Here is a 25,445-nt window from a genome sequence, read left to right as displayed (position 1 = left end):
CGGCGCATTAAAAACGCGTATTGTAGTCTGCTCAATTTTTACCGTTCAATATCGGAGCATATTGAACGAAACGCATAGGCCAACGTATTAATTCCCCATAGGCTACCGTTGTTACTTGCCGTTCAAGATCATACCATATTCAAGTCTCGTCTATTGCGCGAGCGCTTGCTGAATGCGCAAACGCTTGCTACTAGTGCGCGTCGTTTTTGTTACAATTCACAAGCGCGCAAGCATCTTGCTGGTTGTTTGTTTCATGTACGCAGTTTTAGGGGCTTCCCCTTTTCAGCGCTGGGATGTGACTGCCGAGTCAACTTCCAAGACGAGTAGAAGCCGGGTAATTTTGTGCAGTTTATGCTTGCTCTGCTTGATTGTATAGATGATAATAATCATATTGGATGGCCTTGATTCATGGAATACCAGGGAATATTGCACTCGTTAGGGCCAATATTGCACTCATCTTCGATTCGTGCAATATTGGCCCTAACTCGTGCAATATTCCCTGGTATCCCATTCATAGTCATCCAATATAATATAATTCTTCCAAGCAATTTCTCAAAGTTAGAAATTAAATACCATACAGTGGACTCCCGTTATAACGAAGTCCTCGAGTCCTGCAGTTTTCTTTCGCTATATCGAAATTTCATTATAACCAAACAAAGAAACAATAAAAATACAAAGAGTTGACAATGTTGCGACCCTAATTTCTATTTCGTTGTAACCGGAATTTCGTTATAACCGTGTTCGTTATAACGGGCGTACACTGTATTTGCAATGTACAATGCACAGTTGCAGTGCAATCATCTCATATAACAAGTTTAAAAAAAATGAGACATACTCACTTTAGATGGCAAAAGGTATTTGTGTGTATGTACAGTATGTATGTATGTATGTATGTTGGGTATGTATGTGTATATTGCACATGATGATGATGATGATGATGAAATAGCATTTATATAATGCCATTTATCTGGCGCCCAGCTCCCACAATGTGTCACACATCATTCACAAAGTTGCTGGAAAAGATAAGTCTTCAGTTCAGACGTGAAGGTATTGAGGCTGTTGCAATTCCTAAGCGGGACTGGTAGAGAGTTCCACAAGCACATGTCTAGGAGAAGAAGTAGAGTTTGGGTCAATTTCTAATGCTTTTTTCTTTTTTTACACTGTTAAATACTGTTTTTGCTCTCAGTCAGGTTTGTGGCAACGCAGATGGTGTACTTCACATGAATTGCAATCGTGTATTATACAGGGTAAAGGAAATTGAGTGCAGGTAAAATCAAGCAGAATATGTGAGCTTAGAAGAAGGAAGCCTTCCATAACTTTTGAAGTTATCTTCTCTTGCATGAAGTCAGGAAAAATTAATAGTGTCTTGACCTCATCCCTCTGTCCATTCTGCTTGTGTAGGAAGATGAGGTGGATGATAAAGCGGCCGCTCTCCTCTCACCGACCATCTTGACCCAGCTGGCATCCAGCAACTGGAAGGAGCGGCTGGCGGCCATGGAGGAATTCACCACGGTGAGTGGACGAAACAGACGCAGGGAATCATCGTCATCATTTAAATACCATATTTTCCCACTCTGTCGGCTTGGACAGTTAATTTTCGTGATGGCTTCCACTTAGTGCCATCTTTGCAGTTGGGTTGATTTGGTTAGATGCTACTCTGCCTTCTTTGATTGTTTACTCAAAAGGGGAATGACCCCCCCCCCCCTTCCCCAAACAAAACAAAACAAAAAAAATCCAAATTAACAAACATACCAAAAAAAAAACAAAAAAAAAAACCCCAACAACAACAGAGTGAGGAAAAACCATCGAACCTTTTCTTATACTCGCTTGAATGAGCATTCAGATTCAGACAAGGCCCTGTTACTGTAACAGGATGGTGCTCTTTCTTTTCACTCGCCCAATAACAAGGTTTAGTTGCCTGGAGAAAGTTGGCAAATGGGAATGTTAATGCAGACTAACAGGGACTGCATAAAGTCAAGAGCACTTGACATGTGTGATGCGTGATCTTGTAGATGTGACTTGTATCCAAAGTGGGAGAATTGCATCGAAGTTACAGAGCATACAATTCTAAGAGGAAATGACAGTTTATTTGTTGAAAATTGGTTTTGAAATGGCTGAGATATCAACAACAAAAAAAGGAAAACAAAGCGATCCTAATAATAGATGGGTCCCACTTTTTATTAGGATCACTTTGTTTTGGATATCTCAGGCATGCAAAAGCCAATTTTCATCAAATAATACTCTGAATTCCTCTTGGAATTACATGCTCTTTCATATTTCATAAGTGGTCTCATTATCTCACAAAAATGCTGGAAACCTGAAGCTCCATGTCAACAAAAACTATACCATCCCTTTAACAATAATATGTGCATGCATTTTCTTTTTGTTTTTGTTCTTTGTTTTTTAACATTTTGTCACAATTGTTTGATTTTCTCCCCTGGCAGAAAGTACAAAACATGGAGAAGAATGACATCAACGCCCAGGTGTTTGTTCGAGTGCTGGCCAAGAAACCTGGCTTCAAGGAGGCAAATTTCCAGGTCAGTTTTGGGTTTTTGCATCTCAGTGACTCAGTCCCCCTGCCTCCCCCCCTCCCCCTTTCACACACACACACACATGTATACACACACTCCACAAACCAGCACATCAAGCCTGTCGTTCTACATAACACTTTTGCATTCCAGCATTGCAGTCATACATTATCTGAGTACACAAGATGATAAACATGATTGTGGCATATGCACTGACTCGGAGAGTACAGACCTCCACCAAGCCAGCAACTCATTTTCACCCTTACACGCAGGCAATTTCCCAAAATAGAAGCCTTTTGTTATACAAATGATGCACAGGATAGAGTGCGTTAGTGGAGGCATAGCGCACTCAAGGATATTTACAATTGTGAAACATGCACGAGGCGAAGCCGAGTGCATTTTGCACTACATTGTAAATACCCGAGAGTGAGCTGCGTCTCCACTAACGCCACAAAATAATCCTGTGCATCATTTGTTTTATAAAATGGGTCGAAAACTAAGAATATTTTTCACATGCCTTTGTGGATCAAGATGTCCGAAGATGTTTGTCCCAAACATGTCGCACTCGGAAATCCCGCACATAAGTACTGTACGTATAAGAGTATACGTACAGCACACATGTTATGCACACAAGAAAGGCCGGCCGGCAGCCCGAACTAGAAGTTGTTTACAGGATTGACAGCGCGTATAGTAGCGCGCGACGCACTTGTAACAACTGATTGAGCGTGCACTGCTAGTGTAAACACTGTGACGTCAGTGACTTTACGGCGTGCATGTTAGTAAGAAATTAATGCACGCACACGTGACTCATTTCAGCGCTTCCAATTGGCTACATTCTTGAACCCATTTTATGATTTACATTATTGCACGGCGCCTTGCCTGACAGAGCTCACAATTTAGTGCGCGTATGGAAACCTCCATTATGCGCATCTCGAACCCACAGTTCGTTGACCTTTTATATGCCAAAAGATGAAAAATCCTTCAAAAATCCACAGAAATTCCCACTTCACAACCAAAATTGAATAAGGTGTTCCTTGTGTCAATATCTACTTTTTATGGAAGTTGCATTTAATCCGTAAACAACCTTTTGAGTTATTTTGCAAACAGACAAACCAACGCCGATGATCACTTAACCTCCTTCCTTGGCAGAGGTAATGAAATAAAACAAACCTTGTTTTCATTGACCCTACTGCAGGTGATGAATGCCAAGATCGCACTAATCGGTTTTCTCGCCGAGAAGGCGCGGTTCTCCCGCCGCTGCGCCCACGTCGTCCTCGGACCCCTCATCGACAAGGTGGGCGACATCAAGTCCGGGCCAAAGGTCAAGGAGTCGCTGACGGCCGTCGCAGAGGCGTGTTCGCTGGGGTACATTGCAGAGGAGGTGAGATTCTTTGGTTAATCAATCTCCTTGTATTCTCCATTGGATTGGAGAATTATGAGTTGGAATTTTTCAATGCAAACTCCATCGAAATGCTTTTCAAAATATAAAACAAGTGTCATACCATCAGATGATGTCCGTATTATTCAAATTGTCCTGGAGACTCATGCCATGATTCTATACAAGTTGTCTTTTTTCTTATTCTTCTGATGGACATAATCAAGCTGGGCTTTTTTAAACTTTGCTATATTGGCATGGGAGAGGGGTATATTCTACAATCAGTTCATTTGTAATCAGGTATGCAAATTTTTGCACAAAATTGGTATTTGGGCCTAAAATGCTCATGTAAGCTATGGGAATGATGTTTTTGGTTTAAAAACTTACTACATGGTAATGATGTGTTTGTTTTTGTTTTGTTTTGTTTTTAGAGAACTTAATACAACAAGGCGGTTGGGTATTGGCGTAATTACTATTACAGACGAGTGGTTGTGATATATGCGGTTTACAATGTGCATGGCATGTATATTGTTTGCCTGGAAATGGCCCAAAGAATTGACTGTCACAGATTAACAGGTACACCTTTGGTGAAATATTCATGAAAAAACAAAAACAGAGTATACCTCCATGAATAAGCATTACTCTTTCAGGAAACATTGTGTGCTATAAACTGAATTGTGACTTTTGAGTGCTCTGTCACTATTTTATATTTTTTGTCGCTACCTTCAGGCCACATCGTATGCATTTGACAAGCAGAAGAACCCCAAGAACCAAGCTGAGTTTTTCACCTGGTTTGCACAGGCCATTCAGGAATTTGGCTTTTCATCGTAAGTATTCTACCTTTGGTGCTATTTCCTCATGGGACTGAATGTGTAAATCTGTTGATGACTTAATTCTGACTTCACCCTTATTACATTAAACAAGAGATGCAGAGTGCGATTCTCTGTGACAGTTCTGAATATTTTGCTTTCTAAATTCCATTTAATGTATGTATTTTGAAATATTTTTGCACCTTCATTAGAAATGCAACAATTTTCCTGTTCTGTTTTCTGTCGAGTTGCTGTTGTATTTTGATGTGTGTATTAATGTATGATAGATTTTTCCTATGTGGGTGGAAAATGACAAAAATTATTAATGTCTTGTCACAGTTTGTGGCATTTTCCAAGTAACAGCGATGGATGAGCAGCATAATATCATCGCTGGGGCGATGAGACCTCGTATCTACAAAATGTCAAATGTTCAGGAGAGCCAAAAAACATGGCGGCCAAAGCACTGTGGCGAATGGGATAGCCTTTCCTTTGACATGCCGTGGTGGCTTCATTTTTGGAGTAAGACAGTTGGGATTTGGACAGAACATCACTTAACCCATTATTGGACCATTAATCTAAAAAACTCATTTTCACCAAAATTGCAGATACAAGGTCTTATCACCCCAGCGACGATATTATGGTGTATGCAATGCTTTAAGTGCAATTAAACTTCAAGGAATGAAAACTAATTTTCCTTCGATTCGTTGCACCACTTATCAAGATATTCAGTGAAACTATCTAGCTAAGAGATGTAGGAGTAATCAACAACTCAGGGCCTATACATTGTAACTTTCATATTTTACTCCCCCCGCGATGTTCCAGAATAAACGTAAAGCCTCTCATTGCGTTCATCAAGAAGGCGCTCGCGGCGGTCAACCCACAGGTCCGCACATCAGCCATCACCCTCCTGGGCGTGATATACATGTACATGGGCGCCACCCTACGCATGCTCTTTGACGGCGAGAAGGCCGCCCTCCTATCGCAGATGGACGCGGAGTTTGAAAAGGTTCGTGCGTTTCCCCCTGTTTCTACTATACTCACTGAGGAGCGGTTTAATGTATGCAAAATACTGATGTGATAATGTGTGTAACTTCACGTGATCTTTTGTTGTGGTCCTACACAATAGGATGGTAATTTGCACAAATTTGTTTGCTTCTGTCATTGCTGTTGTTATTGTCGCGCACACTATTATTATGCCATGTTCTACTGTGTGTTTGATGTGTATCATTATTTAATGACCCTTGACTGTAGGACAACATAAGTGAATTAAATAAAATGAGATGCTACAATTAGATTGCATAATTACAGAGAGTTTGGGGAGCAGTGAGAGAATTTTGAAACTTTCTTTGTACGAGCATAAAATTTTCAAGAATAGATTTGATCAGGCAGGTTTATGATCCTTGTGACACACGGCTTTGCTGCAAAGATTTACTCCAGGCAACATTCGTGTACTCTGACATTGATGCATCTTTCTGAGTCGTTTCATTGGCTTTCAGTATATACATTACTTTAACATTAGCATGACGAGCTGACTCTAATTTTCACAGTGCAACATTCTTACACAAAGATTCCTGTTATACAAAAAGGTATCAATATATCTTTTCAGCCCTGAGAATACTGTGATGCTGTGTACAAGGTTGGCATCCCTGTGGTTGGTGAAGACTTTTAAGGAGTACAGTAAAATTGGTAATTTCACGCATTTTGCGAAACCAGAAACTAGAGTGAAAATAAAAGCACATGAATATTTTTGCTTCTGTATATACACCGCTGTTGGATGTCTTTGATTCTGCGGAATTAAAAACATGCGAAATTTGTCTAAACCTGACCGAGCCGGGGATAATTAATCACATGAAAATATCCACTTTTCTGGTAACCTTCTTCTAAGATGTGTCTGTTTTCCTACCAACAGATGTCTGGCCAATCACCACCCACGCCCTTCAGGGGGGCGGCGGCCAAGAAAGCCAGCGAGGAGGACGACGATGACGAAGATGATGAGGATGAAGAAGACGGAGGAGGAGGAGGAGGCGGCGGGATGAACGTGGCCGACCTCGTGCCGAGGGTGGACATCTCGTCCCAGATCACGCCGGGACTCATCGACGAGATGGCCGACAGCAAGTGGAAGGTCCGAGGGGAGGCCCTGGATAAGGTTTGCAATTATTCCTTCGTTCCTTTCCTCAAATTGGCAATTCGGTACTCGGTTGCAATTGAGTATATGAATATAAGAACGACCCAAGTCCATGGAAGACCATTTCGAGTAAACTAAAAATAAAAAAAACTTCATATCTTTTTTATTTGTCCAATAATATTCTATTTAAATGTGATGGGAAGGCAACATTGTATATACAAATTAGAACATATATTATTATGACAATTAACATTTACATTAATTGTGGAGAGGCCATTTTGTGTGGTGGACTTGGGTCGTTCTTTGATTCATATGGACTTGGGTCGTTCTTTGATTCATATGGACTTGGGTCGTTCTTTGATTCATATACATGATATTCTGCTATAGAGATGAGAGAAGGATGAGAGAGGGCGCTATTATATGAATGTAAGAATGACCCAAGTCCTTCATTCTTACATTAATATAAGATTTAACTCATCCATTTCAGGCACTTCTGGGGGTAATTAAGATTTATCATTTATACACAAGATGAGTCCATGCATAAGCTACAATTTCCCATGTCAAACTGAATTTGGCCAAAAATTGGACTTGGGTCGTTCTTATATTCAGGTCTTCAATTGATGAACAGTTTGCCCTTAGATTGCCCTCGGTACTCAGTTGCTCAACACGTATCGTAAAGTTTTGATCTCCTTTTGTTGTTTTAGATGCAGGTGGCGTTATGACATCACAGACTTTACCCAGTATGAAGAAAAAAACCCCCACATAAATATTTGGTTTGTTGCATTTTTTAATTGCAGGTAGCGCTGTAGCATTACAAACTTACACTCATTGCAGCAAAAATGATGAAAAGAAACACATTAATTTTGAATATATTACCAGCAGAATCATGACATGAATACTTTTTTTTAGCAATGTGAAAATAAAACTTTTTTTTATAAAGAAATGATACATTTCTATTATGAAATGCATATTAAATCATATACAAGCCTGTTTGAAGCTTTTGTTTATCAAGAAGGCTCTTGTCCAGCTGTTATAACTGTTGATGATGAAAAATTGACAGATGTTCAGATAACTACAAATTTGTTCTTTTCCATCCTTTATTCTCAAGTTATTATCTATCAGTTTCACTTATACTCTTGTGTTTATTGAAAAAAAGAAGAAGTCATCTCCCCTGTAGTCCCACTGCTTTATATTGGTGTGTGTCTGTCATCACACAGGTTGAAGGTATCCTAAAAGAAGCCAAGTTCATCACACCAAACCTTGGGGACTTGCCAGCAGCACTCAAAGCCCGACTAGGGGAATCCAACAAGAACCTTGTAAGAAATCCTTTGTAATTCTTTCAAGCATCAGTAGAGATTTTGCAAGCCACTTGGACAATTAGAGACAAAAGCAAAACAGAGAAGAGTGTATTACCCCATTGACAGGAATGCCATACTATCAATCAAATGTGATTATTATTCTATCATCCAATTTCTTCTTCTTTTTCTTATTTTGTATTTATGTGTGTGTATTGTTATTTTGCAATTCATGTATATAGTCACAGAACTACACTAAGGTGTTTTGTCATTAAATATATTAAATGTAATTGTAAGTGTTGATTTTTGGTCTTGGAAACTACCCTCTTTCCTTTGTGTGTCTGTCTTATTTTGTATTTCTATTGACTGACCCCCCTCCCCCCTCCCTGCCCCCTCATTGAAGAAGCAAATTTGCTTGCCTACTCAGTGACTGCTTTCAATGTAAAGATGGCAATGTGATCCAAGTATGAATTCAGAAATCACCACATCAAGAAAGGCAGGCATAGTAGCCATTGTATAATCAATTTTGCCCAGTTTGTGACGTGAATGTTTCAGTGAGTGAGGACTTGATGTTTCATGTCGCTCCTGTCATCCCTAGGCACAAACCACCGCCAACATCCTAGCGACAATCGCCACGGCGATGGGGCCAGCTTCCAAGCAGCATGTGAAGACATTCGCAGCTGGGTTACTCCTCCTGTGTGGAGATAGCAAGGTCTGTGTTTTTAATCTTTGTTGGAATTCTGCTTTTCAGATCCCCCTTTTGTAATCAAATATCATTTAGTTATGATACATGTCCTAATCAGGCCAGTTCTAGCATGTCTGCCTCTTTGCAGCAGAGATTATTTGGAAATGCATTATACAAGTGGATATAGCAAGAAGAATAAAACACAGTAGAGAACATAGAACTATAAAAGCGTGTTGCATTACATCTGTGCACTGTATCCCATTAGAAGGATTGGCAGCTGATGAAGTTTAAATTATTGGAGAGTGCAATGACTGTAATTTTAAACAAAAGCTGAAAAATGTTGAACATTTTTCTTCAGAACAGCATAATTTAGATTTTATTGTACAGTAATGATTTGATAAACTTTGATTTTGAGAGATGCAGTGTTTGCAACAACAAAGCAAAAAAAAAAAAAAAAAAGAAAAGAAAAGAAAAGAAAAGAAAAGAAAGGAAAAGATGAAGCGAAAGTATTGTCACATCTTTTGTGAATCATAAAATGGGTCACCAAAAAGAATCTCCAGGATTTAAGGAATTGGTTACAATGAATAAGAAGAAAAAGAGGAGGTGTTTAGTTATTTCTGAGAATATCCACTACTTCTAGCTTCTATGAAGATAGTAAAATTGTTGAGACGTGTATTATAACATTGTTAGGAAAATAAGAAATAATCTTCATTGTTTTCTTCGCTGCTTTCTTAGCCTTCTGTGAGAGCAGCGGCCACGGCAGCTCTGACGGCGTGGGAAGAACAGACCGGTCTGGCCCCATTCATCGAGGACGAAATCCTCCTTTCTGTACTGGCCAAAGAGAAGCCAGTGCTGAGAGCAGAGGTAAGTCGGAGTGATGTGTTCCTGTTGACATGAGGGAAAACGTGTGAGTTATATCATCCAGGTTTCCTGATATGATCAATGAATGTGAGGGATAAATCCTCATCAAGGTCAATCCAGCGTTCATGTTTGTGAGTGTGAAGTATTCTCCCAAGAAAAAGCACAATTGATGTGTAGTGAACTAGGTCTAGTGTAGAGGAAACAACTGAATGATACAGTGGACTCCCATTATAACAGAGTCCTCGGGACCGGCAGTTTTCTGTCGTTATATCGAAATTTCGTTATAATCGAACAAATAAACAATAAAAAAACAGAGCGGATGATGTTGTGGCCTAAATTTTTACTTCGTTGTAACCGGAATTTCGGTATAACCATGTCTGTTATAACAGGAGTGTACTGTAGTGCAAAAAGTGAAGCTAAGTGTCTTGACACATAAAGACTTAACTTGAGAGAGCTTGCCAACTTCGCAACTAGGTCTAGTTTGGAAGGATTATTACTGGGTGCTTATGAAAAGAATGGTGCAAGTTGAGCGAAGCACCTGGCAATGTAAAGGATTGACCCCCACTCCACTCTGCTCTAACGCCCCAGATCTTTGGCTGGCTTGAGACAAAGATGGGCAAGTACCGGTCTCTGCCCCCCGACCTGGCCCAGTGCACCCCGCACCTGTTCGCCGGCCTCGAGGACCGGAGTGCTGATGTGCGGAAGAACGCCACCGCCGTCCTCCCGCTCTTCATGATGCACCTGTCATACGAGAAGATGGTCAAGATGACCGGCAAGTTAAAGGTACGCCTCCTCGAATGTCTTACATACTGTAAGAGTTTACCCACAAAGTTTTACTGTGTCCATACGTGTGAATTACAGAAAACTGTGTTTACATTTAATGAATATGATTATACTGATAAAGTGATTGATTTCTCTGTTCTGCCAGAGATAGGTTTGACTGAATATTTATTATCCATTGCAATTCTTTCTGAAAGAAATTCCACATAGGAAAAGAAGTTTACAGTACTCAATGACTTTTTGTAAATGGTGTCGCCGCTAATCTCGCTTTCCCATATCCATCACTTGCAAGTTTTAAACAACCATAAAAAGTAATTCTCTTTATATTTTTGCCTCGATTTTTGCCCCACCATGGCAGCCTTCCTCAAAGCAGCAGGTGATGGGTATCATGGAGAAGCAGCGCCCCAACATTCCCGCCAAGCCAGGCAAGCCGGCCACCTCCAAGGCGGCCAAGAAGGAGAAGGAGAAGGAGAGTGCACGCCCCGCCACGGCGGCAGCGGCTGCCCCGCCCGCCGAGGAGCCTGAAAAGAAGAAAGAGGCAGCCCCCTCCTCCAAGAGACCCAAGACGGCTCCAGCAAAGGTCAGTGAGCACCCCAGGCTCCCCATATCACCTTATCACTTGACAGCCACTTGTTACAACAACAAGCAGCAGATTGTATTGACTGTCACCATGGCAACAGTTAGATGACAACTAATCAGCTTTTAGCATTTGAGTGTGTGCCTCTTTAATTGCAATTCTTGCCCCTTACTATAATTTGTGGATTAACCTCTTATAAGACAGTCACTAGTGTCTTTTGTGATGATAGACGGTAATGACAGCCATTCATGCTAGAATGGCAACTTCTTGTAGCAACAGCCAATCAGGAGGCAGCATTCTTGTCATTACCATGGAACTTGCCATTACAGCAAGAGTTGCTGGGTAACCCATAAAGTGATGGTGTCTTCTGCGTAGGCTCAGTCACGTAATGATGTATTTTTGGTATTGTTTTTCTATCGAGATTGAGGCAGTTTGTTGCAAGAAGTCAAACTTGATTCTTATGGCAGAATTTGCAGTGATTGGGTCTACTTGCAACCCAGTTGTCCTGATGATCCGTGGAAATTGTCACAATGTGTTCAAACAATCTGTAGAAGAAGGTCTTGCTGAAAAACAGTTGTAAGAGAAGGATGAGATGCATTGGGCCATTTCATCATTACAATCTTCCCTTTCCAGCTGTGCAGTCATTACAGCAGCGGAATGTCTTTAGGTCAAATCTATTTCTTTCCTTCATTTGAAGTCCTTTTGCTTGCACTGCTGTTTATTTTGCTTGTTATCTTCTTTATCACATGTAAGTAGTCGTAGTTACACAGTCAATATGTTTGTTTTTATTCCTATGTCATTTCTGTCTTACACTTGTATGTCTTTGTTCTTCTTCTTGCATATGTGTGTGCTCTCTGAGTTCTGACATTTCTGCAAGCTGATTTGACAATGCTGGCAAATATAATTCTAAAAAAAGTTTTCACAAAAATCAGCAGGGTTGAAATTGCAGCAAGGTGATATTAGAATTTTAACAAAACTTACCTCAAGAGAAATCATTGGAGATTTGATTATGATGAGATATCCAGTGTCATGAGAGATCAGAATTCTTCAAAATCTGCTTGACATATAGAATTATAATAAAAAGACACGATTGTCATATATTGGAGTGACTTCTCGTCCTATCGGTGAGCTGGTTGAAAGACAAAAGAAGCCCCAAAATACCTCCTTATCATTCGTGTTACTCTGTGTAGTCAGTCCCATATACTTACTTTTGTGAAAGAGATGACATTCTTGGTAAGGAAGTACCCGATCCTGCTTGTAATTTTTGATTTGCCAGCTGCATTTTGCCTGTTTTCGTCGCACTTGTCTATGCCATTCCTTCTATTGCTTTCCCTGTCTTTTCTTCCCTTCATCCAGTCAGTGCCAAATGACACTGGCTCCAACAGCAGCGTGTCGAGCTCCGCGAGCAGCCCTCTGACACACGAGGGCGCCGCGCCAAACGGCGCGGGAGGCAAGGGCAAGCCCAGTAAAGCTCCGCAGTCGCAGGGCAAGGGGAAGGTAGATCAGAGTGGATGATAAAATGAGAATGCATTTGGTGGCCCCTGCCTGCCTGCCTGCATGCCTTCATGGTTTACTGTCTCATCAGTCATACATACTTAATCCATCCTAACTATAGGAGCTGGTAGGGATGGGTGGAGGTGTGGGATGGGTGGAGGTCACAGCTACCGCTCGTAGTCACTTGGTCTGACCATGTAGTGCGGTCTCTGCACGTGAAATAGTAATATTTCAACCTCGTTCAATAAAATATGACCATTTCAGCTTCATTCAATTTCATGAAATGAAGTACTAGCATTTAAACTTCACAAAATAAAATGCTGTCATTTCACCTTCACAAAAAATAAATGTGAGCATTTCAGCTTCATTGGATAATTGATTTTACAACTTCATTTCACGTTTATTGGAGATTCTGCCAGGTCTTTTATTTCTATGGAAAATGCTTATTCATATCATTCAAGCTTTGTATACTGGAACTGGTATGTATATTACCATAAATATATCTTGTCTGACTATCCAACTAGGGTCTTTTTTTGCAAAGGAAATGCTAACTTCATTATACATGATCATCTGCGATAATTCTAGGTATCACATACTCTAAGTTTTAATACTGTGGAACTGGGGCTTGTAATGCTGTATATTTCTAACTATCCAAATTGGGTCATTTCTGCCTCTCAAAAGCATATATTTTAACTTTATTCCACACTTATCTCTGTCATATCACAAAAACTCTGTACAGTGGAACTGGGACATACTGTAATTGTATATAAATTTCTCTATCTTTGAAGTATATTAGTAGGGAGCATATATGTGTATATCCATTCTATTATAACTCTAAAATGCAAACCATAATTGGCTTAATTCATATCTCTCTCTTGTTGCTTTTATGAGGCAGTACAAAAACACGGGCAACATATAACACACACTTGCAGTTGGCATATAAATATCATTCTGTAATATATTCTTACAGCTGAATTATGCATTAATACAAACTCAGGTCATCACACAGTATGTGAAAAATGTGGAAAATGTAATGAAAGCTGAAATCTATAAAACAGTGCAACCACCACTGTTGGTGCAATTGGCATTAAGTTATATTTTTTTCATATTTTTGATTTCCTGATCCTGTCAGAAACACTTGGGAGAGATTTTTCCCCTCATTTACACAAGTATTTGACTTAAAAAAAAAATGCAGATACAGCTCTAAGTAGCACATATTGATATAAATGGAAAAGTAGTCGTATTATGTGATTGTAAGATGAGTTAAATGATTGTAAACTCTTTATACAAAGAAGGACTTTAATCAAGTCAAATGATGAGAAAAAGAAGAAAAAAAAATACACAGTCTAAGTTATCATTGATTCAAAATTTCACCTAAAGGTCCGAATTCTCAAAGCTGGAATAACTATCCCGCGGATTAGTTACTCCTGGGAATTAGTTATTCCACCTTTGAGAATAGATTCCGGGGAATAAATTGCGTCATTTTACGTCACGAGGGCCTGATTTGCATAAGAGGCGTAATAAATCGGCGAAATAAGCGGTGTAATAAAGTTAGTCCACCTTTGAGAATTCGGGCCAAAGACTATATGTGCATAGTGCACATATGAGCGTAGATGTGTGCATGATTGTGTGTGTGTGTTTGTGCATAGAAGCATGTTTGGTATATCTCTGTACACAGACATACAGATACTTTGAGTTGTGTCTGTGTCTAAATTAGTTAAGTATTATTCTAGTACATGTAGTGTAACTGTAAACCTGGGTCTTTTCCCCTGTTGTATTTATGATGTCCCTTTGCCCATTATTTCAATTAGTGTGACAAAGTTTTAAAGATCATGATCAACACTTAGTATGATTTGCTCAGTTTAAAATGAAATGCTTGGAAGATAAAATTTTTGCACATACGGGTGGATGAAAGACATTTGTGATTGAAGGGACCTTCCATTCTAAACGCTGTTGTAGGAATGGGCAAAAAACAACAACATAATATATTGCAGAAAAAAATACCTTTTATGTTCATATTACAGAAGATAACACATGAACAAGGGCCAGGCTTTGAAGTAGGACCACTTTGGGATATATTCTGACAGTTGATTTGACAAACTTTTTACAAACTTCATGCGATTTATGTTTTGCCCTCTGCGGAGTAAGATGAATTTCACAAGTTTTTAATTCCACGGAATCAAGACATCGCATAGTGGTTACAATCTTGTACATAATGGAAGCAAAAATATTTGCGTCATTTTGTTTTTGCGCTAGTTTCCGGTCGCGTTAAATGCATGAAAGTTTCCACACTACGAAAATTACCATTATTACGGTAAGCTTGTGGGTATTTGGGGAGGAGTTTGCATAGATGGTTACAACTTTGAGATGAGATGATCACACAGTGATTGTCACTCCACGGCCATCCAGCAGTCTGAATGTGAAACATTGTCCGAGAAGAGCGAAAGCAGAGATTTCTCGTGAGGGTTGGGAAATCTAGAGGCATGGTGCATGAGTGTCAGTAGGCTCATTTGACTGACCCATCATTTGTAATCTCCATGGCAATGCTAATGATATGCAAATACACTGTACACTTCATTACAATTCGTTTGTATTATATTGAATGCTACTCCATGTGGATGTTGGACAGAATGGTTTACTGATATCTTTGTTACGAAGAGCACCAGCACATTTTTCTACTATTCTGGGTTTGTTGTTCAATATTTCTCTTTTTTAATGACTAATCATATTAGAGAAACTTATCAGTATGTAACTGTACCTTCATTGATTGTTCTTTTTCATATCATAGATTTGGTTCATAATCATGATTTTTACAAATCTGTGCTCATATACTTGTGCACCGAATATTGCTAGAGTTCAGATTAGGTGCACATATTTTGGATGAAGAAGCTGAACTTGTGTTACATGGATGTCTGTGTTTTGAAGAATTATTTTTTTTCCTATTTTTTTTTTTTTTTGTTTTTTTGTATGAAGTATGAATTAACCTTTTCCTCCACCAATACTTTATGTTATGCTTGTGCTTATATACTGGTAATTTTTGTGTTACATCTCTTTGTAACTAATTATGAAAAAGTGCTTAAACCATACCAGTGTTATGTTGGGTTACAATCTCATACAATGTTGTGTTAGATTGAAATCTTTCTCAGTGTTGTATCAGGTTTACAGTCTTATGCAGTGTCACATTAGGTTACAGTATCAGTTTGATACCACTGGCCAAAGTTTGTGTTTATTTATTATCTATATTATATTTATTCATCATTTATGTTTGTTTACCTGTGACTGTGGGCAGAGTGGGAAAACTGCTGCCACCAAGAAGGGCAAGAAAGACGAGGATGAAGATTTGGGGCCAGCGGTCGTCATGAACAAGGGCAAGGACCGCAGACTGAAGGATGAGACAGACCTCAAGGTAATGAACCCCCTTCCACGGAGCCCTTTGCTCATAGGTTAAAGGGTGTGTACAGTTCTGGTCGAGTTGAAGATTTAGCTTTTAACATTTTGTGAGATATTCAGAAACCATTCTATGAGATGTCAAAGAGCATGCAGTTCTAAGGGGTATCAAAAGTTTATTCAATGAAAATCGGTTTTGAAATGGCTGAGATATCCAAAAACAAGGTGAAACAAAGAGATACTAATAAAGTTGGGGCATGTCGCCTTTTATTATTATCACTTTTTTAGATATCTCAGCCATTTGAAAACCAATTTTCATCAAATAAACGTTGAACCCTTCTTAAAATCACATGTTCTTTGATATTTCATAAGAGGCTTTTCATTATCTCACTTAGGAATGTTCAAAACATGAACCCCTACCTCAACCACTACTGTACAGTCCCTTTAAATTCGCGATCGTGGAGTACTGTACTGAACGGAGAAAAATATATATGTGTGCATGACTTTCATATCAGGATCAGAGTCATTATTTTCACATGTCTTTAATTTCGCGAATAGCACCCGACTCGTGAAATTCGCAAAAATATTCAACCTTGCGAAATATTTGGTGTGTACAATAGATAGTCCGATGAATCTGATTTGTCGGTTGACTATAAGATCAGTGTCAAAAGAGTCAGGCATGAACCAATTAGGGTAGATAGACCGATGAATCTGATTTGTGTTGGTCGACTAGTAACTCGGTGTCAGATTGGTCGGGCGTGATCCAATGGGGCAAGGTCGTCCAATGAAGGAACTACTGCTCCCAGGCCCCCCCCCCCCCAGATCTCGGCCGTCGACCGCGCGATCGCGACGAAAATTGGCACGCACATTGCCTATGACGTAATCTAAAGTACCTTGAAGTTGATTTATAAAAAGATTATCATTTAGGCTAAATTATGCTAATTTATGCATAATGATGCATGAAATCAGACAGTTTGGTTTAAATCACTAAATGAAGCTCAAAACAGGCACGTTTTTTGTGTAAATATTCTTTTTAGTGTCCTTAGCAAATGTAAGAGGAAAAAATTGTGCTGTCAGAAAAAATTCCTTATGTATTTTATTGTTTTTTTGAATTTCTCATGTATTTCCTTGTTTTTCGGCTTTATGTTTTTCATTGTTTTTTCTATGAAATTTGTCTGTGACATTGTTCCGAACAAGAAAATGTGTTATTAATTGATTTTAATCAATAAAACCTCAAAATAATCATGCTTTTATGAAATTTGCTTGTAAACAGAGTTTGCATTGAAATTGTACACAAATTCACATTTTTGAGCAATTTTTGGTCTGACATGCACGTACATATTTATGCCCAACTTGGAAACCACATGCCCGGGCATTGCAAATTTGGTGTCAAAAGATGAGGGAGACTCGAAAGAAAAAGTCATGAAACGTCGCGGCAATAGCTTTTCGCGATAGCGATACATCGAGCGAAACGTCGAGGGGGGCCTCTTCTTTAAAAGAGCAATACTTTCATTTCCAGCTGCTAAAGCACTTTGTAATTGATCCAGAGTTTGATGTATGTGATTGTCTTTCACAGTCAAAGTGCTTTCATATGCAGTAGCTTTGGTGCTGTCAAAAAAGATAAGATTCCATAGTTTCGCAAATGATGTGATTGCTACTGCTGCGATGCCTTTTTTTCTCTCTCAGATTCTGAAGTGGAATTTCACCACTCCACGGGCAGAGTACATTGAGCAGCTGAAGGACCAGATACAGCCGTGTGTCAGCAAGGGGCTGTTTGCGCAGCTCTTCCATGCCGACTTCAAGCACCACATCACGGCCGCGTCTATTCTCCTAGAGGTGAGCAGTCCGAGGAGAAAGCATAATGCATAACATTACGTAACTTCAGAACGGTGTACCCGCACGTCACAAATTTGGTCTCAAAATATGCGGAAGACTTCAATGAAAAAAGTCGTGAAACGACACGGCAAAATCTTTACGCGTTGTGGAATCGTGGCGCGAAACGTCGAGGGGGGGTCAATTTGACCTCCCCCAGTTAGAATAGGGTTAAGCTATGCTGGACTTTTGTAGGTGTTTGACATGTTTGCATGTTTTCTTTCAGATTGGAAGGCATGGATGTTCCAAAACACTTTGTATGCCACATTTGCATGCCCAACTCCGTCGACGGTTTGCTGTCTGTACAAATTTTGCTCGGACACACTACGCGGCACTAACTGAAGAATTTACAGTGGAAACTAGTTTTGTTAGCGTAAACTGATGATCAATGGTGAACACTTCATGGCCCATTGGATTGCATAGTGTGCATGAAAGATTACTGAACATGGAGAGATGTTTCTCAATGCCTGAAATCTTATTTATTGGGTAACGATGTTATGCTCTCCCCTTTCACTCCCCCCCCCCACCCCTTTCGCTCCTCACCCCTTTCGCTCCTCACCCCCAGGCGGTGGAGTCACACAAAGATGCCATGAAGGCCAACGTGGACGTCCTGCTCAAGTGGGTCTCGCTGCGGTTCTTCGACACCAACACCAGCGTCCTCGTCAAGGTGCTGGAGTTCATGAGGGCGCTCTTCGCCATGCTGTCGGAAGACGACTACAACCTCCTGGACCAGGAGGCTACAAGCTTCATTCCATACCTTGTGCTCAAGGTGCCGAATTTTGCAACACACTTCACACATCTTTGTGCACATAATATGACACTTGTGTTCATCTCTAAGGATTTCCCAAGATGCATATCTTGTCCATAGTTTTCCTCAGCCTTGGCTGTCACAATACCTGAATTAAGTAATCTTCATCCCAACTGCAAAAGCAAGATGCTCTTCAGGGGATATATTTAATTTTGCAAGAGTGGAAGCTCTACCTTGATTGATTCTCCTTCGGAAAAGTCTCAGTGAATTTTAGTTTATATTTCGTGAATTTACAATTTACAATTCTTTGTACGTAATTGGATGTTGCCAAAGAACTCATGAACACGTCATCTTCATGACAGTTTTGTGCTCACTGTGTAATTTTTATGATTGTTGTTATGTGATACGGAGAGAAATATCTGAGCACATCTTCCAATAGCCACATTTGCAACAAGTTTTGTCAAAATCCTCTTATGGGGTGTCTGTGCAGTGTTCAACATTTGTATTGGCTGGGTGGCCCAGTACCACTAAAAATTTATGTTGGGCCACCAAATTTCTGATAAGATTCTCTTTTGATGGTCCAAGTGAGCAGCTAGAAGTCAAAATGACATTTTTATGTTTCCTGCTATATTGGGCCACTACATCAAATTCCAAGATTTTAGTGGCCTGAATGGGCCACAAGAGAAATGTGCCAGTGTCAAGCTCTGGCTCATGTACACTTCAGTGACTTCCAGCGTCCTATGAGTCCTTCTTTTTAGCAGTTCATTTGCTAAAGTTTGATTTGACCCTCTTCTCAGTGTTTTTTTTTTTTTTTATGTATTATAATTCAGTGAGTCACAGCGTCATGTGAATCTTTGATCTTCGCACTGTCTTGCAGATCGGCGATCCCAAGGAGAACATCCGTAAGGACGTCAAGGCGGTCATCAAGCTACTGACCAAGGTCTATCCGGCCAGCAAGATGTTTTCCTTCCTCATGGACGGGCTGAAGTCCAAGAACGCCCGGCAGAGGACAGGTGAAATGATGTGGGGGTGTGGTAGGGTGTGTATGTGACCCCCTTTTGGGCCCCCTGGCAAGGAGAGGAGTGTTTTTGTGGTGTGGATTGTTATTCTCCACATACTTGTGTTTGCCCTCAAAATTACTTCTTTGGTGGACAACATGGGCATTAATGCCTAAAGCTTGGGTAATTTTACGATCAACGATAATTGTACAATCAACAGTAACTGCTGTAACTCAATACTATACTACAGCCAGTTGAAGACCAGTTGAAATTACTGATGATTACTATTGATTGTTGAGTTACCATGAATTGTAAGGTTACCATTAGTTTTCTGCAGGGGGACTCCTATTATTACTACTTGTAACAATAGATAGTGTCTGTGTGAACTAGAAACTTCAAAGTTCTACCTGTTCTGATGTAATTAAAATAGTATTGCACTTAGTGAAATGAAAAGTACCATCTTGCAAACTAGTAACTAAAGGGGGAGGGGATGTGCACTGTATTCTTTAACAAAGGGTAGACATTGTTTTTAAGCATGCCAACCATTCACCAGGTCTTTATAGGATGGTGACATGTGGTACCAAGATGGCGAACATGAACAGTTACATCAAACTCTGCGTTGAATCAGTGAAAAACACAATCCAAAAAGACATCGAGGTGCTAATTAAAGCCAAGACAAGTGCCTGCTTCTTCACGATTAGAGCATCTGATATTGGTGCACTGATGGTGGTGCGGCTGTTATATTCTTGATACAAGTATTTTGAAATTGTACAGGGTTCATATATCAGTCAAGTAATGCACTCCTATTCCTATTCTCATCCTATTACATTATGATTGTGACACAATAATCTTTTGGAATATTTATGCTATCAACCAGATGAATTTCTTTTTGGAATCAAGTGATGTATTGTTATCGCTGGCATAAAGATTGTGAAGTATTGTGTGCCATGACATGAATTGTAAACCCAATCAGCACAATTGGTTGCAAGACCATAACCTGTGACCTGTGACCTGACATGGATAATTTCTGTTTGCTGCCCTCGTTGTTGCAGAGTGTCTGGACGAGCTGGGCAACCTGATAGAGCTGTACGGTCTCAATGTTTGTCAGCCGTCACCGCCGAAGGCTCTGAAGGAGGTTGCGGGCCAGATCGCCGATCGCGACAACAATGTGCGGTCTGCTGCCCTCAACACCCTCGTCCAAGTCTACCAGATCGTGGGCGAGGATGTCTACAAGTACATCGGCAATGTGAGTCCCAGTGCAGTGTCTTTGCTGTCCGCTTTCAGGAACTAATGTAATCTGCTTGATTTTTTTAATCAACCTTGTGTAGATATCACATCTTGTGTATGGCAGAGTCAATTTGATCTTGACAGATAATGTGATCTCTTAGTTTGATGGCATGTTTGATATATTGCATTACATTGAAAAAATGTGAACAGTTATGTTATCTTTGAGTGATATGTGTCAGTGTTTGTGTTTGTATGAGAAAGAGAGAGGGAGAGAGAGGGAGAGATTGACTGCTTATTTATTCAATTCAATTTAAATGTATTCTTAGATTTCTGCATTGAATATATCACAAACAAAATACAATCATTCTTTATCCAATTTTTGCAGACAATAAACCCTACAATTACTACATACAATCATAACTAAAATTAAATGTAAAATAATCTGATAACAGAATGGGAAGATTTAGAGTAAAGATTCTTGCACCCATGAGCAATAATGATGAATTCTCTTGTTTGTTTTCTTCTCTTCCCCCCCCCCCCCCTCCAGTTAAATGAAAAAGAATTGAGCCTTCTGGAGGAGAGGATAAAGCGATCGGGCAAGAAGGCCCCGCCTCCCAAAACAGCGCCCCCACAGGCCCAGAAGAATGCCGAGGAGAAGGCGGCACAGCGGCAGGAAGTGAAGAAATCCAACCTTCCGTGAGTCTGGCTTATCAAAACTGCACTGCAGATTCTTTTTTTTTTTTGGGGGGGGGGGGGGGGGGGGAGGAGCGAGGGGGTGTTGATTTTTGTGGGTTTTTTTTTTGGGTAGGAACAGAGGGATTTAAAGTTTTTGAAAATTGTAGTCCTGTCTTGGTCAGCCTACAGCAGTATGCTGAATGGTAGTCATACGCTGCCATAATGATACGGTCATGATTACATTATTTTTTAGACAACACTTATTTGCATGTGTGGGGCTGGGTAATTGTGCATATCTGTTTCAAGAGACTTACAGAAAAATTGCATATTATGTACATATAATACAATAAGATACTCGAACCAATCATTTTTATGCTAACACAAACCATTCTTGGTTGCTTTCATTATCTAATGCTTGCATTTATCTCTCTTTATATGTGATATACATAACAGAATTACATATCAATTGTAAAGCAATCATAATACCAGATGCAATTTTTTTGTTGCATATATATCCCTGTATAGCATAAGTTACCTTTATAGTGTATAGTCTACTTTTGTGTTATGTCTTTGTTTTGGTTTAAGCTGCAGTATATTTGCTGAGTTGCATGATCACATTTTTGATTGCATACTTGTTAGATTATATACCAATGTATGAATTAGACCAGTTTTGCTTGAGTTCAAAGTCATTCAAACTCTACATTTATCATTTGAATATGTGCATGCCATATTTAATCAGACACATTTACTAATAATTTATCATATTCTTTCGTGTTGATTTATAAATTTCTTTAAAAAAAAGGGAAGAAAAAAAACTTCTGTATGAACTTGACTGCAAATAGACTTTTGAAGTTGTGAGTAGAAAGCATACTGAGATACTTATAGGTGCGTGATGAATTTCTTTACCATATTCGTCAGTTGAAGTGAGTGTAATACATTGTGTATCTGCTTTTGGTAATGTTGCTGAGTGACCACCGTCGTGCAAAATATGACTCGATGACGGCAACGCTCCATGTTGGCAGCAATGCCCATGCTTGAAAAGGGAGCTTTCAAGTATTATATCAGCTAAAGTTGTGGATGGATCCAGTTCTTTTGTGACAAAAATGACCAAAATGACATTATGTCCACACATGCTTTCTAATTCCACTAATACATGCAGTCCTGGATGGAGAGATGCCTACAGGTTGGTTACCAAACGCTTTGCCACGAGTTTTTACCTCTCAAACTTTCAGACTCTATCTTCAGAACAGTGTGTTGCCCCATCGTTTTTTCCACCACACCTTCTGTGAACATCGCAAAGTTGTCATCGTGTGTGTGTGCATGCATGTGTGTGTGCAGCAAAGCCCCCTCCCATTCCTTTCTGGCTCTCTTTCTCGCGCTTTCCACCTCGTTTGATTGTTTCTCATTCTGTCTGTCTGTCTGTCTGTTGTTCTGCTCATCTTTCTCTCTGTCTGTTTGTCTGTCTGTGTGTTTGTCTTCATGTCTTTCTATCCGTCTGTCTGTCACTGTCTGTAGGTCTGTCTTTGTGTCTTGTTCCTCCCAAAAGCCCCTTTTTCTCTTGCTAGTTTTCCTTTCTCTGTCTGTCTGTCTGTATGTCTGTCTGTCTTACTGCTTGTCAGTACATGTATGCCTGTGTCGTTCTGTGTGTGTGCTCGTGTTGTTCTGTCTGTGTGTCTGTCTTTCTATCTGTCTGTCTGTATGTCTCTCTATGTATCTTTGTTTCTCCCAACAGTCCCCCCCCCCTCACTCTCTTTGTTCACCTCCCTCCATATGTCCCAATGGATGTATTGCTTCCAGATATAATGCGCACACTTGATGTCAATCTTCTTGATGGCATCATATGATTTTTCCCCCTAAATTTCCTCTATTTTGCTTGATGAATGTATCACACATTTCCTCTCTGTGTATTGAAAAGCGCATACAAATTATCTCCATCATTTATTTACATGATGATATTAGTCTTTTCCTGCTAATCTATTCAACTGTAATTTCATATATCATGTATGAATTTAGTCTTGGAACAAACTTCCGCTTTTGCCCATTCCAGTCCCACCTCCATCCCCCCTCCATATCTTGATCCTTTCGCCTTGGCTTTTTAAAAACAAAACAAATGCAAGATATACTAACAATTGAACTAAGTTCTCGTGCTTGCTTGAATTTGCCTTGAAAAATAAGGCTTCATCTGTTGGAAACCTGGACATGTGTTTGTTTCTTTGCTTATGAAGGAATGGATGGCTTTAAAATATGCTGACAATGCTGTGAAATATTAAATTCCTGCTGCGCTAAGTGTATATAATAATCAAGAAGACCCTTAAAGGCATAGTGTACCATTTGCAGATGAAACAAAAACCCAGCATTAGTGCTTCAAAATAATTCTAAAATGTGAGTTAGGGGTAGAAACAACCAATGTGAAAATTTGAACCAGTATAATCGATGTTAAGTGTTGTTAACTATACAAAATGTGAACAATAGTTAAAATAAAAATGTTTCCAGACTTTACTGTCTACAGTTACGGTCAAATGAGAAAAATAGTGATATCTCCTTATATTTTAGGCTTTATTGCAAAAATTTTATATGGTATGATGTTTTGTGATACAATTGACCTACACATATGCATCAAAAGTGATATCTTGAACATTTTTAAATCACTGCTCCCAAAAGTAAACAGGACCTTTAACTTGTAAGATTTTGAAATGAAATGACAGTGCTACATATATCTCTGCATACATCAGGCTAGAGGAGTGGAATATATTGCAATTTAGGTACTTGCCCTCACCTGAACAAGAGTGATGAAATGTTATCATGCAAACATTTGTTGAGGTATTTAATAATGATAAAAGTTTGTCCAAAAATACTCTGATCTGCAGACAGAAATACATGTATGGTAGTTTCCACTTTTTCTATGTTTTGGAGACTCCCAAATATTCATGAAATCGAAAAATATTCACTGCTAAGACCTGCGACTTCCTGTTGCATGTAGTGTGCTGACTGAGTGCATTTTGTGCCTCTGCTTTTCATGTCTCTGATTCTGTATAATACAAACTACGTATGGCTGTTTTTGGAGAAATGTGTGCACCCTCGTTGGCAAAGCATCATGAGATATTTGAAATTTGAAACACCCTAATTGACATAGCTACGACCATTGTCTGTGGTCCACAACAGCAATTCTCAAACTTCTCGATATTGAAGATTTAGCTCAGGAAAATAGACTGTCAAATATTTCAAGTGGTTGTAATAAGTCAGACATAACATTCGACAACAAGCTTCATCATTTCCTACTTTTTTCATCTCGTTTTGGCGATGGAACAGAGGCTCTACTTTCCTCTGCATTGTTTTCGTAGTGATTTCAATAGATGTTGGATGCTTGGTTTCAAACGATGGAGCTTTGTCACAACTTTTGATAAAGGATTCTTGTTCCTTGTGAAATTGTGGTGGAAAATACAGCCTGAGCCACGACTTTGTTTTTGTAACAGATGAGTGCAGACAAAGATTAATGGTCCTTGGGTAATTTTTCATCTTCAGAGTGCCCTCATCAACCCTTCTTTTATGTCATGACAAATGTGGGGACCATTATTCATACGTCAAGGCTAGGTCTAGTAGATAGTATTAGCCCATACTCCATTGTGCTTTCAGCACCGTGTGTCGTATTAAATGATGTACTTTGTGTATGCTACATTGTACATTGGTCATTGACATAGATTATATGTGACAGAGAATTTTCACTCATCATGGCTACATTTATATCACAGAAATATCACCACTGGGCTCCCCTTGTCCATAAAAAGTTGCTGTGATAGCAACTCTTGCTGCAATCATGGTAAATGCCACAGTATTGAACAAAAGAGTCTCTCTGTCTGATTGGCTCTTGCTTTTCAACGAGAAGTTGCCATTTGTGGCAAGAGTTGCTATCCTAACATTTTTCACCACATGAGGTCCAGAATTATTCTCCCAAACTTGAACATGTGTGTGCTGTGCCTCAATCTGTTCTTCCGGCGATCCCCATCTTTCT

At 39.6% G+C, this 25,445-nt stretch overlaps 1 protein-coding gene across 1 annotated transcript in view; it reads left to right on the top strand.

The window, feature by feature from the left end:
• Positions 1 to 25,445, top strand: part of LOC140236058 (cytoskeleton-associated protein 5-like) — a 65,051-nt gene that overhangs the window by 22,755 nt on the left and 16,851 nt on the right. The window contains exons 14-32 of the mRNA XM_072316032.1: positions 1,402 to 1,512; positions 2,445 to 2,537; positions 3,724 to 3,909; positions 4,633 to 4,730; positions 5,535 to 5,718; positions 6,622 to 6,858; positions 8,055 to 8,153; positions 8,731 to 8,844; positions 9,553 to 9,681; positions 10,267 to 10,461; positions 10,817 to 11,038; positions 12,392 to 12,532; positions 15,819 to 15,935; positions 17,603 to 17,752; positions 18,354 to 18,557; positions 19,414 to 19,549; positions 20,587 to 20,780; positions 21,309 to 21,457; positions 22,596 to 22,619. Coding sequence (XP_072172133.1) covers positions 1,402 to 1,512; positions 2,445 to 2,537; positions 3,724 to 3,909; positions 4,633 to 4,730; positions 5,535 to 5,718; positions 6,622 to 6,858; positions 8,055 to 8,153; positions 8,731 to 8,844; positions 9,553 to 9,681; positions 10,267 to 10,461; positions 10,817 to 11,038; positions 12,392 to 12,532; positions 15,819 to 15,935; positions 17,603 to 17,752; positions 18,354 to 18,557; positions 19,414 to 19,549; positions 20,587 to 20,780; positions 21,309 to 21,457; positions 22,596 to 22,619 — 2,783 coding nt within the window. The remainder of the gene's footprint in view (positions 1 to 1,401; positions 1,513 to 2,444; positions 2,538 to 3,723; positions 3,910 to 4,632; positions 4,731 to 5,534; positions 5,719 to 6,621; positions 6,859 to 8,054; positions 8,154 to 8,730; positions 8,845 to 9,552; positions 9,682 to 10,266; positions 10,462 to 10,816; positions 11,039 to 12,391; positions 12,533 to 15,818; positions 15,936 to 17,602; positions 17,753 to 18,353; positions 18,558 to 19,413; positions 19,550 to 20,586; positions 20,781 to 21,308; positions 21,458 to 22,595; positions 22,620 to 25,445) is intronic.

The sequence above is a fragment of the Diadema setosum genome, chromosome 12 (genome assembly GCF_964275005.1).
Source record: "Diadema setosum chromosome 12, eeDiaSeto1, whole genome shotgun sequence".
NCBI classification, from domain to species: domain Eukaryota; kingdom Metazoa; phylum Echinodermata; class Echinoidea; order Diadematoida; family Diadematidae; genus Diadema; species Diadema setosum.
Note: the sequence above shows the minus strand (reverse complement) of the source record. Positions and strands in the feature narration are given on the sequence as shown.